Raw genomic sequence first — 17,425 nt, forward strand, 5'->3', positions numbered from 1 at the left:
TCCTTAAATCCGTGTGATCGGCATCTGTCGGATTTCAATTATAAAACACATCGATAGCAGAACAAGCTTACAAGCAATGGTTGCGTAATAGCTACCAGACGTTCGTTTTCGACGGGCACATGTGAACTCATTAACGTGGGAGCTTGAATCTTTTACTTTGTAAAAACCCGCGTTATGATGTTTCAAAGAGGAAACGGATCTCATATTTAACTATAATCTTAAGCTCGATGTTCTACGTTTCTCCATTAACAGAAGCACATAGAATTTCGAAATTCAAATATTAACACAATTCTTGGTTTGCTTGTTCAGATAAAATGAAATGCCTAAAAATACTAAGGTCTTAACGTATACGGATTGTTCATCAAACTAATTGTCATAAGAACCCTCGTGGCTCCCCTAGCTATTGAGGCGCCCCTTTTTCACCAGCTGTACAAGTTTGGATCCATTTTTAAGCTGGCGATAAAAGAGCAGCCCACGCTTGGGGAATAAGCGTTGCTCGGTAAACGACATAATCAATAACTTCTGCTTTATGGTTCAAGAAAATACATGTATTAGGATTATTTATAAGTACAGAGTCTAGTAGGACAAAAATAGAAAAAAGATAGAACTGTCCCTCATCATTATTATTTATATTTTATCACATTAGCAACTTTCATTCCGGTACTTCGATCAGTGACTGTCTCAGGCCATAACGCAAATTTTATAATGGCATAGTTGATTTTAGAATCTTCCTATGCTATTCCTTCTAACAACTGTACTAGTGAGTTGTAGCCATTAACGGCTTGATAATTGTCCCCGCGTTACTATTATAGAACTTGGACCGTTTACTTGAAATTTGTACCACCAAAACCCCAAAGACACCTTTGGTTCTTTGGTCTATCAGAAACTCTCTAACGCCTCCTTGACGTCAGAGAAGTTACTAAAACTTTCTTATGTAACAATAGCTAGCTCTTGGTTGAACAGGGGTTTATTGTTTAAGTAATCTTATGTGTAACATTTCCAATCATACAGCACTTAAAGCTGAATGTTATTCACCCTTAAATGGTACTCAAAGAATTAATTCATTACCTTTGCACAATGATTATCCAAGAATGATTGTAATTATTCTGTAGCCACGTGTTTAAAATAATTAAAACAGTGTGAATCTCAAAGTTTTAGTTCAGTATAAAGTAGAATGTGATGAAGTGATTCGGCCACGCCTAAACCACCTGATCGTCGTAGTTAGTAGCTACCCACGATATCAAATCCCCTAACCTGGATTATTACAATCACAGACGAAGCTAAGTAAACGTTATCGCGCGCCGGAGCATGAAGGGAATACCGTTTCGAATTCGCAATAGATAGCACCGACATGGGTAAGTGCCCCTGTAGACATTGGCTTTCGCGCTTCGGTATTTTACCGGGGCGAGATGGGTGTGGCCCCTAATTGAAAGGGGGTTAATTAATGCGCGTAGACAAGAAAATCGTTGCCCGTTCGAACGTCTCGAATACTCGCGAAATTTTCCGGCGAATTATGCGCAGAATTTCTCATTCCGCTCGTGTATCCTCGAAAAAGGCGTGGGAACACGATTCCCATTGTGCTCGGGCTAGCAGCGGGCGAACAAGGGAGAGGCAGGGCTCGGCCGCGCGGGAAAGAAGGAGACGGATGGGATTTTGATAACGTCAGAACAGAGCACGCTTTACCGCAACAACCGCGATATTTCCTCTCGCAGTTATACCCGGCTACGTAGCAGCGTACCTAACCGTTGAAAAAGAATCGACCATGACGCTCTCTCTGTTGCACTCGACGCGCGCATTGCTTCCCGAGACCGCGTTACGTTTCAAGGGAATGATACCATAAGCTTAAACCCCTCGATTCCATTCAATAATGCACTATGAAATGAATCTTTCGTAAGTACCTTAGCGAATTAACGAACACTTGTTTCTCCAAGCCCTTCCTGAGACGTATTGTATAATAAAATACAAAGGAACATTGTAAAATTGTTCATACTTTTCTAATAAATGACCAAATAGCAATTAGAATGCACGAGCTATAAAAGAACTTGATTTCTAAATCTTAAATCGTCGCAGACGAAAAGTGATTCATTCCTGACTCGAAATTAGGTTGCTCCGGTTTAAACCGTGGTCGTTCCTTACGCATGTGTGCTGTGAACCCTCCATCTGGAATTCGGCAAAGTATCCCAATAAAAAGGGCGAACGCGTGTCGGGTTATATCGCAAAAATATCATGCCATACTTCAGCCACGCAACTGCGATCCCCAGTTTCAAACTCCTCTTCGTCACTGAATCAAGACCGTTCAAAACATTCAACGTTGTTTATGCTCTCAGGAAAATTACTGAAATATCCGTATACGCGCGCCCAATAATTTGTACATTTTATCTACTGCTCCGATCGTAGTTTCGTATGTGAATGTTGTAACAAAGCATTTCCATTTCGAAAAATCATTGGAATGCAATATGTGACGGTTTCAATAAAATGAACGATGGTCGATACAAGTATTTATATGAACGTTAGTATTCAGTAGCTGAAGCTGCAAATCGCTACGAAAATCCCTTCGTACATATTTTGACGTTCGTTCGGTCCAACAGCTGGGCTGTGAAAACGAGTCACGTTCCCGCTGCTAAACCCAAGACGTAAAGTTTTCTTTCGACGGATATTTTTGCAACCAAGACGGCCATTACGCGTGTAGACAAGCTCGTAATACGACGAGATGCCATGAGAAAACCGTTCACGAGGCAATATCCGACAGAGCACTGTTGTTTCCGAATTATATTCTCTTTCGCGGTTTCGAAAAGCAATGACAAAACGAGGTACAAACGCCTTCGATAAAGCGAGTAAACAGGCCCACCCGGTGAACACTATACGAACGTTTATGCTTTTGTCCGGAGTTAGGGCATATCAATGGAAGAGGTTGAATACACAAAGCAAACTATTTTTACGTCCGGCTCTAACAGGAAATATACTTTATTTCTGATTGTTTTCAGTTGAAAGCTGTACAATTGAAGCTTGTAACATTCCTAAAATTCACTGTTTATGGTTCCTCTTTTGTCCGCGTCAATACAGCAGGACTAAAATTATTTTCGGTTTACTCGTGCATTTGTAATTTCCACAAATCCAAATACTGTTAACTTACTCATTACACACGGACATATACACGGACGAATACACTTGGAGAAGCCGTCAGCGATGAATTATCTCAATCTATTTTCGCCTAACGAGAAACGCAGCACACGCAATTAATCAGAGGACGCAAAGGATGAAAAGGGTAATCATACCAAGCTCTCTGGGTAAACGCACGCATTTCCCAATTCAGGATTCTAACGATAATAATCGCTCTCCGTCATATCAGTATACGTCAAATCGTTTATTATCGCATTCGCGGCCGTCGGACACTCGTGTATATTATTAAACCATCTTCACCCTAGACGTACGACCGTCCCTTCACATTCACGACGCGTTTCTAAAATTACGCCCGCGCCAATCTCTCGTTTACTTCGTTTTCGGAACTCATCTCTTTACGGCCCTTTCGCGTCCACTTACTCTCTCGTCGCGTCCGCCACGTGCACGCACATTTCTACGCTCTAGATTTGAGACACACCCGGGAGAAGCACGAATACCGCAGACTTCAGCATCAAAAGCAACCATACATATTTCAAATTTTTAAATACGAACGACGTATAAATAAAAACGAAATACACGATAGCGTAAAGTAGAATGCTACGTGAAAGTTCATTAATCATTATTGAACGTTTTATAAACGAGACCTAGGATTTTGAAAGAAAAAAAATGAAACCTCGTTTTCATACCACAGAAATGAAAGCGAAAAGGATGAGTGACACGTTGCATTTATTTCTTTCTGCGCTAGATCCTGGACAGATTCTACAACCACACAGGGCTCGCTAAGGACTTTCTAGCGAATACCGACGAAAATTGACAAAAAGCTAAGGCGGTGCGTGATGGAGTCCCCTTTTTGCGACGCGGTCTTGGTCGTGACTGTGGCTGTCGCGGACGGTCGCTATGCTATGCGGACCGCAGAGATGCGCGTTTACGCCGCAATGGAAATCCAAGAAAGCCGCGGGTCCATTCAAAGCTCGACTGTGCGTGTATGTGTGTGTGTACGTGTTTTTTTTCTTTGCTCTCTTTCGTTGCCCCGAAGAAGTCCGCGAACCGTGAGATGCATTCAGCGTATCCCGCGGGGACTTTCCCTAGCTAATGCGAGATGAAATTACAGCCCCCCGGGGTTCCGGTCGACAGTCACGCCGCGCGCCGCCGCCACGCCGTCTACTCGAAAGACACTGGCGGGGCCCTCCACCTCCGGCAGCTTCTCTTTTACCTTCTACCTTTGCTCTCCGCTTCGTCCTCCTGGCCCTTCTATCCTTTCGAATCGTACTCGTGCATACGAGAAGGAGAAGACGCATTCGTTTCAACCCGTTTGGTAGCCCCAGCGAGCGTTTTACTGAAAGCTGCCCTTAATCTTCAACGGAACCCCAGTGGCTCTTCACTCTCAGAAAGGAGTTTTCTAGTTATTGGACGGAGAAACATCCTACCCGGGTTTAACGAGATAACTTGTAATTTTATGATCGGAGATTGACAGTCCGCGATACCACCCTTGCTCCTTCAGAGAACACTATTCGTCTCAAGACTAATCTAACCATCCCTTGTTACGCGCTTATCAGCTGCGGTACAATTTCTATTGTGTAGTGTTAAAATTATTATAAATCAGTGAGGAATAAAAGTAGGTCGAATAAAGGAATGCTAATGTAGCGTTAAAGAATGAACAAGTGTGGAATGTTAAAAAAAAAACTAAAAATACGTTTCTAGTCGACTCGTTCATGGCTCGTCGATTATATAAATAAATCTTCAATTGTACACGTTGGCTGAACGATTTCACCAACAACAATAGCATAGAATACATAGAAGAGATTACTATGCAATTTTGTGCATCCATACGCACACTCACAATCGATGTACGTCAATTGAATATACATGACACAAGCAATTAATTTCACAAATACTATGTCGCTAATTATTGTTGTGCTCGTGGTTAGTTTCAGTTCTCCGTGTATTGTATTAGTTAGCGTAATGCAACTGACATTGAAAACTTATTATGTTTCGTTTGAAAACGCGAAAATTGTTTCATACCTCTGATAGGACACTTACAAGTAGTAACTCAATAATTAATACGTGAACCGTGATATTTTTTGATCATGGTCATTACTGTAGATGTTGAGCTGATACTATTTATATTTTCATAAATTCAACAAACTAAATGGGCCATAAATATGAATTTCTCCTCTCTCTAAATATATATATATAACAAAGCGTGAAATGTTCCGTATATCTTTACATGTTACGCAAACTGGGTCGATGCTTCACTATTTTGCATAAAACGCAGAACTGAACGTGCTCCATTTAATATTACAACAGAATATGTTTTTTTAATATTATGAAAATACTCTTCAACAGGAAATAAACAACGAATCGCGTAAAATAATTTTAGAAGATACTAAGCGATGAATTCAGTGCCTCGACAATTAAATAAACGATGTGTTATCAATCACTTGGCGCGTGATAATCGTTATTTTTGTTAACAACGAACGAATCATTATTTTATACCCGTAGAAAGTTTGCCTAAACGCATAAACATCCGCAGGCTAATAGCTTCTAATCCCGACATCAGTTTCGCTTTCCTGGTATAAATTGGGAAGCGAATTTCCAGGATAACACCCTCGCTTGTAGCTGAGCATCTCGCGGCATCCTGAACCTATCACAACAATAAAGTTCCTGAAACCAATTTCGACGTTCGTCGATCTCAGGATTAAAGCGTGTCATTTTCCCGGTATCTATTGCGCAAAGCCTCAGTTATTAGCGATCCTGATAACAGGGTCTGCTCACGGTGGGTGTGTGGGTGTGTTAGGGTACCCGCGTCTCCAAGTTTCGTAGCGCAACGTCGACGACAGTAAAGAGAATTGCCGTTCCCGTAGCGTAGCGTGCACGGTCGCTCCGGTTAAGTCACTCCCGCAAAGTTTGCGAGGGAACAGGGGAAACCCGAGGCCCGTTAATGTGTCGTAAATCGTCTCTTTCTCGCTACCGTGTACAAGTCAACCGCGGAGATTACACTCTACCCGGTGGCAGTCAAAAGTGACTCTCTGCAGTAGCTTAGTCAAGTATCCGGTCTTAACAATGTACGGGGCTGAGCCGCGTGGATCTCCTAGTCTCGAGTACATCGTCCCGTGGAAAAGCTCTTGGCCGAGGTCGGGGCTTTCGCTCGTATCTCCGTACGGCGCAGCTGCCTACGTGCCCTGTTCGATAGGCAGAGGCGAGTGTACACGGCGCGGAAATCGCCGAAAAAGGAAGGTACCGGAGTCAAATGAGTTTGCACAGCGACGACAACGGAGTCTCGTGAGTGTAATCAAGCCGGGGATCGAGGCGCGGGAAAACGGAATTGCTGAGCGACGAAGGGATAACCTTCCACTCCGCGATTTGAATTTCCGTCCAAAGGCAAACGAGCCAACACCCAACGAGAGCGGTTCCGGGGTATTGTCCATCGAACGTCGATAAAGGGAGAGAAAGGAAGGGGTGACGGGGACAAGATAAATGCCAATGCAATAGCTCCTTAATTTGCCAGAAACTCGTTAGAGTTTGTCTGGTAGACGGGATATTTCGCTTGCACAAGAGAGGGAGCCCGGCCAACTCGACCATCGAAACCACAACAAAGACCACCGTTACGCGTAGGAATCGTTTCTACACAGGAATGGAATCGATTTGCATTACCGAAGAACTCTGATTGCACGGAACTCGGATGAGCGGCCAAATTTCCTTTGTCAATTTCAAAGTCATTACTTGCCGGTGGCAGCTACTTGCACGCTGGAAAGTCATTCAGAAATTTCACGATACGAATTTAACGACCATTCACAGCTCGCATATCGCTTTAAACAGCTCTCCACATTAAAAAATGAGAAACAATCACGATTCCCGATATGTGTTCAAGTTCCAAGAGGAAGTCATCGGTAACGAGGATTCGTGTGGAAAGCGTGTCAATGCGTTAAACCTAAAAGACAATTTCAGTGAATCATTTAGGCCGGCGCGACAACGAAAGCTACAAAGCTTTTCAACGTTGCTCTTTGTAACTCCTTTCCACGCTCGGTTTGAGAAGAAAAATATTTCTTTGCTCGGTGGAACTTTCGCGAGCCGGTGCATTCCTTTGTCTCAGCTTCGCGCTCCGGGCGTAACGATGAAAAAAGAATTCCCGCGGAAACAACGCAAGTAACAAAATAGTGGCAACTAGATGCGAGACATACTTTTCCGCTACTTTATATGTCGCGTTATTCGTCACTTCGCGTTTATTTTTCTTTTTCCACGTCCCACCAGCGTAAGAATGGGAGACGACGCGAGTTTAATGACAACGTCAACGAGAAAAAAAGAGCGGACGACGATGTTTCATCCGGCACGCGTCGGTGATCCTTGTCACTTCGTCACGTCACACTATTACACACGATTACTCGTGTCCCACGCGTCACATTCGCACGTTTGTCTACACGTTATAACGCATCATATTACGTGCCGTGCATTCTCATCGTATCGAAATAAATCATGGACGAGATGCTATCACCACTGGAAAGAACTTACCTGACATCACGAGGAAAGCGAACGCTGCTCTTAGCCACAGGTGTCGAGTCATCTCGAATCCGTGAAAACGTTTCTTTCTCTCGGTCACTAGTCTTTCGGTTCACACAGAAACTCCGACACTCCACACGCGGCTGTGCGTTTGATTAATGGAACACGTCTAGTGACATGAGAATCTTTATGGAAATCGACTTAGTCAGATAATTATCACCGATTTCACGAGATAGTCATAGTACGCGGACGGGTGGCAAACCACCACCCTTCGACCAAACTGAACTGTTAAACCACACGTTGTCTCCAGAACGTCCAACTTTCGTACGCAGCGCGCGGTACCAACTACCACCGACCGATCGCCGTAGACTACTCCGACAGGCAGCGGCGATACTGGCGACAGCGGCGATTCGAACCGCGAGACGGAGGGACGTTCAATTTTTCCTTCACGTGGCTCCGCGACGGTACCAGACGTGAAATACTCTCGTTTATCGCGGATCGCGTTTCACGCGCGATTCAAGTCGTACGCTCGATGGACGCGTATATCGGTCGATGTATAAGGTTATCGATCACTGTGCGTGATGCAACGCCACGAGCACCAGAAGAGATTTTAAGCACTGTTGACAGGGTAATTGCACGTATATCTGCACTGGATTGCGACAGACGAGACTGAGCGTCGCCGCGCGAAGCTGTTCCGCCGCGAGTCACGCACGCGCAGACCGCCCTTCGACCCCCACCAAAGCCGCTTCACCCGAACCATCCGAAAGATCGTGGCAACTCTTTCCCTCCCCGTCGTGCTCTCGTTCCATGCTCGGCGAGCATCGCCGCTCATCTCCGCGCTCGCTCGCACTCACGCACGCGATCAACGAGCCCGCGCCGTGATCTTATTCCACACCTCCTTTCGGAAGTGAAAGAGACCTCGAAGGGGGAGCAGGAGAGTCCGAGCCCTCTGGATTCAATTTGCCCGACCGAAACTTTTTGTTGAATAAGGTTTGTTACGTATCATCATTCAGTCGCATTAGGGCCATTGTCGGGCTCCTAGCCCCGTGCCGCGCGACCTTTACGTATTCCAAGCGTTCGCGCGTCCTCATCTCTCGGGCAGCCAGCACGTTGAATGCTACGCGGTATACCGCAAACGTAAACACACTGGGCTACGTGTATTTGTACGCATCGCGATATCTCTTTGCTTTAGTACTCTAGTCCTTCGTTTGATCCTGACAGGTGCTGGAACTGCGTGATAAATACAGGAGGTAACGTACGATAATAAACGTAGACAGCCCTGGAGGCTCGCGTGGCTGGAGCATTTCCACGAATTAGCGTACAATTTGTCAGTCATTCATAATGAGTTTCTGATATTATGGGATATAGTATAAATAAGCGTTTCGAAACGACAATGGTGGATCGTCTACTTTTGCAGCGTACAATTCGCTAGTTAAAAACGCGGGACATGAATTGGTTAAGAATATCGCAAAAAGGGTCGGCAAGCGCAGGCTTTACTTACGAGGGCACATCCGCGCGATTCCAATTTATCTTTTCCTGGCCCTGGTTCTTTCGCTCAGCCTTTGTCGCCCTTCTTTCTTCCACCTTCCGCCTCTTCCTTTTTCGTGTCTCGTGAATCTTGACCCCGGAAGTGCCTCAGGAGCGGGAAGGAGGTGACGGAGGACGGTAGGAAGGGGTGGACCGAGAGCGAGACAACCGCTGAAATATATTACGAGGACATCATTCGTTACCGCTTTCGTCGTTTATCCGTATCGTCGTTCCGCCTCGAACGTATAAAACTGCCCTCCATCCTCATTCAGGACGATTCAAGTCGGATCGGTTAGCTACGTTACCGAGATTCGGGGGATCACACTTTAATAGGACAACCGTACCGAAACGGCGAAAACAGTGGTCCCTCTTCCCTCGTGGTGAACACGGCTCGCCGACATTAGTCTCGCGGGCGGGACAGGAAACAAGCACGTCTGAATTATCGCGCGTTACTTATTTCTCCTTCACCTACGCGAAGTTCTTTGCGCCCGCGGGTGTACTTACACGTGCTTGCACGCTGTTCGGGAGTTCGGAACAGGTTTTCGAACAGTTCTTCAAGGACCAATAAATCAGATTTTATAATTATGAAATGCATTTCAAGTAAATGAAGTGTGCACAGTTTAATGTTTGAGAATACATGTTATGATTTGATATTAATTTAATCATATGTACATAATGAAAATGAAATTGATTTCATATTCATGAAACTGTTTTAACTATAATAATTGTAATTCATTTATTTCTTTAAGTGTAGGAGTGTATCTAAAGAGGAAACTTTTTAATATTATGTACCAATGTGGGATGCTCTGTGTTCGAGCGACCTCGAGAAAAATACGTACGCTAGTGCCATGTACATATGTATGTACGCTGCTGAAAGGTATAATTCATGGTGGTTGGGTGCGAACGCAGACGCTATCCATCGAGAAGTACATATCGGGACTGGACAGGGGATAAAAAAGAGACATATGTAAAAAAGAACCGTGGAGAAGGCTGCCAGTAAGGTTGATCGACGCAACGTGTTACGCGTTTCACCAGTTGTCCAATTTCTCTCTTTTCCCTTTTTTGCACCTCCGTCACATGTATTTATGTCTGCCATAAGATGTATCTCATTATGTATTCATCTGCATATTCACAGTTCAGTCATATAGCGTGGGCTGCCTTAAGCCGTTTTCAATATTTTTATTGTGTTTGAATAGTGAAAAACAAAATATGAAAACTTATTGTATTTAGGAACTGTGTGTGATTAAGTAAAACATTCCTGATGGTTTTGGCTACGATTCAAAATTGCAATATGCTAACTTAATTTTATCGTGCGATAACTGTGATATAATAATAGTAATAAAGTCTCTTTCTGTATTGTGTCACGAAGCAACGAACAGGTATTGCAGAAAGTAGTTGTTTGAGTGACTTACATATTTATCGAGGGTAAGCAGCTACTAACAGAAACAGTTTCAAGTTATTTCGGGGCTGTTATCGTTGCCTTGTGTTTCATTCCACTCGAGGTCCGTTTCGTAAACTAATTACCGAATCGCATAACTTGATGATTCGTATACAGTTGCCATTGTCGTTTACAGATGTTTCATGTAAGACGGGTGTACAAGTAAACATACCATAAATTGAACCCTTTACCCAGGTCTTCAACGTATAATTATACGCCACTCCTCATTACTCCAAGATAATACAAATACATAAAAAATTATATCACGTGAAACGCATTTGAGACGCGTTTATATTTCTTGCTCAGTTCTCTCATTTCGCGAAGCAAACAATTATTAAACCCACGTCTCGTTAGATTTTTCTGTTATGTGTATTTTGTTGAAGTAACTCTGAGAGAAACAATACTGTGTATTTGTTTGCTTGGTGGATGCAGATTATTGGAGATATTGATGCGTTAATATTCGCAGTTTATTTACTATAGATTTTGTTTCACCAGGCATTGACAGTAATTATATGTACGTCACGTTATAGTAATACACGTGCATTTCATTTCACTTCTTTTTTACAATTATTTACGTACATATACGTATAGGTTTGCGAACTCCCTCTGGTTGTTCGCGACAACTTTATGACGCGCAACTTTTACGGCGGTTGCACACGTTTATTGTACAATTTGTATGTTTTCGCGTATCAACACCAGAAACATTTCAAGGGAAATCACGTGCACACATCTGTGCTTTGATATTATTTCCTCTTAACACTTTACTACCGGCTCGCAGGGAGGGAAAAAGATAAACACTCGCGGCGTCCCTTGTTTGACAGAGGGGTTCTCACCGACGGCGGCGGGAGCCAGTCCGGATATTTAAAACTAAGGGGGAGGAAAAAACATTAATTGTTACGTAATCGTGAAGCGTGGAGAGAAAACGTTCTCCGATCTTCACGTGTCCGGGGCTCACAAAAAACATGTAGCGCCGCTTCAGAAGTTCCCTGTTACCACTTCCAACTAGATCTAGATAGACACGTGCTTCGAAATGATTCTGACTTCCGTTCATAATGGAGAACGTATGTACGTACGACGCAATATTATCAATCTTTAACGGAACAAACGAACCGTGAAATATAGATAAAATATTTTATCTGCTTCGTATGATCTAATTAATCCGCCGGAAATTAAAACAAACGGAAATATATATATAATTTTTTACGTTGTACGTTACATAGGAATGAAATATCAGATCAGCAAATATGAGAATAATTTTAATCCTACGGCATTTCCAGTTTGAAACTTTTCTCAAACAAACGTTTTGTTATGAAATACCAGTTAATATAGAATTGTGTTGAAATACATTTAATGGAGACTACAGATCCAGATTGATGAAAAACAAATTCTATTGTAACATGACTAGCGAAAGGTACGTGAGTGAATATTTGAACATTCATAAAGTTTGTGTACTCAATAATAAATTCATCCAATTAAATCGTGGCGACGCGAGGGGTTGTAAAAACATGGTGGAAACTCAATTTAAATTAAGTGACGGCGACGAAGACGTATGTGGACGCGTCACGCACTTTATTTATTATTGACGTTTGTTTATCGCCGCGTGCGTATAATGTTCGCTTAAAGCGAAGAAAGGATATCAAACGAGCATCAGGCAAAAACGTGAATTACCTTCTAACGTTGACGGTTGGTTGCCGAAGGAGGTTGAGCGCGTGGGTGGGGCACGGCTATGGAAAACGCGACAACAGTTTTGAAAGTGGCATTCTCTCTCGATGTACGCAGCTTTATAGATATACCGGGCGCACGATACTGGAATAACAAATGCTCGGGAGACTGTTTTCTTTCCGCGGCGTTCCCTCCGCGCCGTACTTACGATTTATCGTCATCCGCTTCATCCCGAAAATTGTTTCGGCAAGCTTTTAAAGCCCTGCCTTGTTCGTCGTTATGCTGCGTCAAAGGGGACTTCATTTCCCTTTCTCAATGACGGGAATTCTCCGCCGCCGATATTTTTGGACATAAATTAGAATCGAAGCGTGGTAGAAAATTTACAAACGTTATCGAGCTCCGATACAAATTTTAATCGTCTAATGGATTGCAATGAATATCACATAACTGATGCAGAAATAAGTGTAGATGAAGACATGTATGTACGTATAATGCAATTTGTAACGTTGCTACTATTTATTATAAAGTCTTTGCTATATAATACAAATGATATTATTTTAATTTTTCCTTTTTATGCATAAATTGCATATAACAGTGAATAGGAAATAACTAATAGCTTTGTTGTGTCCTCCTCTTGTAAATTGTCACTATGACCGACGCTATTTTCTGTATCATGCGTATATTTAGCATATTTCAACATCAGGCGTTTGGATATGCAAGCTGTGATATACGCACATTTACCATCTACGTATTTACACATAACTGAACCGCACGGAATGTGATATTCCAACTATTTGGACATAATTAATTATTTCTAAAAATACTTGATATCGGAGATTTGAAATTTCGGAGATAAGGGAAGTCGGTGATCATTTTTCAACGGTTGACGCGAGTATTTGATAATATTCAGAAAATTCTCGCCACCATTTCGGACGTTTCCATGTTTTCCACTGAGCGGAGGCGACGCGACGCCAGGCTGTGTTTCTCTGGCAGACCGGTAAACGTTCGCGCTTTATCCAGCTAGTCCAGTACGAAAATGCGACTGAACCGCACTCGCTTGGCAATAAAGCATCTCCTGTCCAAAGTGTCAGTGGTATACGAGAGTCGAAATATATACAATCCGACCGCTTCCCCTTCAGCCGGGCCCTATCCCTCTTCTGGCGGAGCTTTTCCTCGTTTCTTTCCGTGCCGTGGCTGGGAGCGCAGGACTACGCGGATGGCAGTGATTAATCGCGTGAGGGTCGGGTATTCCCAGCACACAACTAGCGACGTGTTGCTCTGTACCTACGTACACCCGGAAAAAACCGCTTCAAACGATCCCTCCGCTCAGCCTTATTTCAGCCTCTCTCCCTTCCATCCAACCACTTGTCTCCGTTTCACTCATTATTTCTCTTGTCGATTTCCTCGCCTCCTTTGTTCATTGACTTTCGGCCGCCTCCTCCAGTCCGTTTTATCTCCATCCGGGCGTTTCTTCCGTGACGAATGAAAGACGGTAGAAAAGAATGATTGGAATAATAAATGTGAACTAATTTCGGATATTATCTGAAGAATCGTTGCGTAGTCGAATGTACGTAAAGGTTTTGGTTTAAAATTGTATGCTGTCAGAGTCAATGTTTACTCGAAGCTTTAGCGGAGTCGGAGTTCCACTTCGTTCGGATTGCATCCTCTCGATCGCATTGTGCCTTGAGCGCATGACTTTACAATCGAAGATCGGGTGTATAATAAAACACTGCTTATAAATCAAATTGATTCGAATCTATTATAGATCGATATCGTACTCCTAATCATAGCGCGCGATTACAACAGATTTTCGACTTGCTAAATTATATCTCCAACAATGGCGAGTACAGGATAGAAGTGGATTTTGGCCAGATTATTTTAATGCTTCTGCGTTTAATTAAAAAAATTCAATTATTCAGATTGCTCTAAAAATTCTTACACAATATTAGCACCGCTTGTAATTAATAGTAAGCGTACCTACAGATTACACAGTCGATGCGGGGAATGCATTTCAATTTTGTAACGTTCAATAAAAGACACAGAACAATGAAAACAGCCGGAGTAATTTTTATATTCGCATTTATTCCGAGTCGTTATAATATTTAACTCGATTCAATTCGAGCAATCTAAATTTAATCTAAATGGTAACTGACGCACAGACACAGGTACACACAGTCTATCTAACATCTAACTACGGTCGTTCCACGCGGCAATACATTATCCGACAACAGCGGCGGGAAAAAGAGCACCACGGGCGTATACGCGAAGAAATAACTTTTATGCAAAACAGGATGTCTACTATAACAGTTTCACGAAAAATTTGCGCACAGGTGACAGTCGTTAATTGACGTTTCTGCAACGGGTCTCGGCGCGGGCGCTCGTGGCAGCCGCTCCGCTCTGGCGTAAAGCCGCCAGCGTGTATTTTAATTTTCTCTGCCGCGCGCGAATGATAATGGATAACGCGGTCTCTAGGGCAAGCCGGGAAGGATAGAATGCCTTCTGGCTTCATCCCGGTACACGCAAGGAAAATATGCATATTCACCGGGGACTTGGCAATTGCCATCTTCGCGGCCGGCTTTGCAGGCGGAAAAAGCTCGTTACAAAAATCGACCGGATGTCGCGCGGTAAAAGGAAAAACCGGCCCGGGGAGATGATAATTAGTGCTTTCGCGAAAACACCCGGGGATAGGGTACTTGCTCGGGTGCGTTCAACTTCCACGAAACCCTCCACTTTGCCTAATTGCGTCCTTAAATCATCGACCCATTACGCTATTGCCGTCTCTTCACGGCCTGTAGATCAATGCTCCTTATACGTACGCGTAAGATACGAACGGCAGGCTCATAACTAGGGATAACGAATCCCATCGTTCTGCGAGTTTAGTCGAAATTGTCTCTCGGCCGTCGCCGCGCCGGTAAACTCATTGTTAAGCGCCTATTGTGACGGGGCGAGCCACAGGCGCTCGCCCTACCTCCTTTTTGGTCGAACGGACTGTGCAAACTTTCAGGCTTCCTCCGAAGAGGTAGACATAGGGGACACAATCTACTTCGACTGTAAACACAGTCACCGACCCGATGACTTCGCCATGGTAAATAGCTTTTCCGCGCATAATATCGCTCGGGAACCCGATTAAATTATACGAAATCGAAAAATTTTTCTCTCTATTCAACGGATCGCGACCTCAACAAGCTACTATGTTCTTCTATTCTGTTTTGTGATCCGGTAATAAATTTCATGAAGAGTGCGATGGAACGCTGATTACGGGATGAAGTGGGATGGGAGCTTCAATCAAGAAGTCGATAACGTGTAAGATATGGCAAGAGTTGCTGCGTCAGCGAAAACCAAGTGGTTTCTCGTGTATAGAGTGGAATCGAACAAGCAAAAAAGTAATAATTTTCAAAATCCTGTTCAATAATTCACATAGAAATTTTATCGAATTAATTAATCATTCATGAATTATATACATGTTCAATCACTGATAAGAGGCGATTATGTTTTTCTCCTTCATTACTGAGATCGTACTTCTGTAATAATAGTTCTGATCGATGAATATTCTTCACTCGCTCTTACTTCAAACGATGATTTACCCAAGATTGTAGTAACGGATGTATTTGGATGATTGATGTTTCACGAGCATTCCCCTCGAGTTTAGCTACGACTTCCACGTGAAATTACATATGCGCGGCGGTGTTCCTGAACGACATCGTTTAGATCGGGAAAAGGCGATCGGGATCACGATCGTTCGTCTCTACCAGTGTACCTATTTGCTTTTCTATATAGAGAAAGAGACGAGGGTCAATAGAGTCTCCCAAAGGATTTCTTGCCGTGGTGGCTTACGTTCGTCTTTCTCGTTCCCTCTTTTCCCACTTCTCGGCCGACGAGATTAACGAGTGTTTCGAGGTACAACATCAAGGGGCTGCCCTTTCGAGACATTCCGCGGCAGCAGAACGGCGGGCTCGGCAACCGTGGCGCCGAACTGATAAGCTCCTTCAAAGATCCACGTTCTATGTATACAGCATTAACTTCCGCGCGCATGTACCCGCCTACCTTTCTAATGCTAAACCATGACGTATCTTCTCAAGCTTTTTAATGATCAAAAGACAATCTGTCGATGCTACTTCTTTTTCTGTTTACCTATGAATTGAATTCATAAATGTGTGAGGTATGTGACTGAAATGATCATCATTTTACGTTAAACCGATTACGCAGAAAACAAATGTACGTCTTAGACATGTTAATATATTCTGCTGTATGACGTGCCGTGTTGAGAGTTTTCTCTGAAAACATTTAGTTTCAAATTCACGTGATGGATAATCTTAGCATTCTGTGCATACGCCCGTAGCTTGTAATCGTTAAAAGTTATGAAACCTTCCATGCGCAACGCCTATTTTGCACGTCGGAAGTTCTAATAACCTGTTAGTCGTAAGAAGTTCGTTTCTTCATTCTTGCCGGTGTGCAAACATTCGTAACACCTGTCCAAATGCCAGCTCGCGCGATGCGAACTACCTGCACTACATATGCTCAATAGTTTTTATTACGTCTTCTAATAAGACAAGGTATGAAAATTTAGTAGTAACATGTTTTAATATTTAAGTGTTAAAATGCTAGTATTTAACTGATTATTTTAATTGTAGTCATCTTATTATAATTCTTGGAACGTTCAATTAGTTTTAAACCTGATGCAGGTTTATTAACCGCTTAGTTAATTGCGTGTTCATTAGCTACGCGTCCGATTGCACGTTACGCGCAACGCACAAAGACTCTTCTGAGAAATATCTTTCCTCTAATCGGCAAAGGAGTACGCATTGAGTATCTCAAAGGGGGAGCTTATGCCGTGATCGGCTGAACGAGACAAGGGTACATAAACGATCTGCATTCAGTACAGTACGGGATTCAATTGGCCGTTGAACGCCGGATGGCCTACTAGCTTGACCTTACGGTTAGCGTTCTATTTCGGTTGGGTCAAAGAGAAACAGTTATTTAGAGAAATTGCCATGTTTTCGTCCACTTAACGCGGTACAAAAGATTCGCTGCTCAGGAGAATTAGTTAATATTACAAAGGGTAATTGGACTACGTTCCGCAGCCAAGGAACCAGTTAAGCTCGAGGAACGAAGCTCGGAAAAATAAGTTAAAAGTTTAATGGCTCTAATTAATTCTGAACCATTATACTATAAGTAGAAACG

General features: G+C 43.2%; 1 protein-coding gene across 1 annotated transcript in view; it reads right to left on the reverse strand.

Moving 5' to 3' along the window:
- Window positions 1–8,287, reverse strand: part of LOC108626223 (uncharacterized) — a 118,640-nt gene extending 110,353 nt beyond the window's left edge. Inside the window, exon 1 of the mRNA XM_018026795.2 lies at window positions 7,630–8,287. Coding sequence (XP_017882284.1) covers window positions 7,630–7,681 — 52 coding nt within the window. The 5' untranslated portion in view covers window positions 7,682–8,287. The remainder of the gene's footprint in view (window positions 1–7,629) is intronic.
- Window positions 8,288–17,425: the final 9,138 nt, after the last annotated feature.

The sequence above is a fragment of the Ceratina calcarata genome, unplaced genomic scaffold (genome assembly GCF_001652005.2).
Source record: "Ceratina calcarata isolate Rehan_Ccalc_2016 unplaced genomic scaffold, ASM165200v1 scaffold39.2, whole genome shotgun sequence".
Lineage (NCBI taxonomy): Eukaryota > Metazoa > Arthropoda > Insecta > Hymenoptera > Apidae > Ceratina > Ceratina calcarata.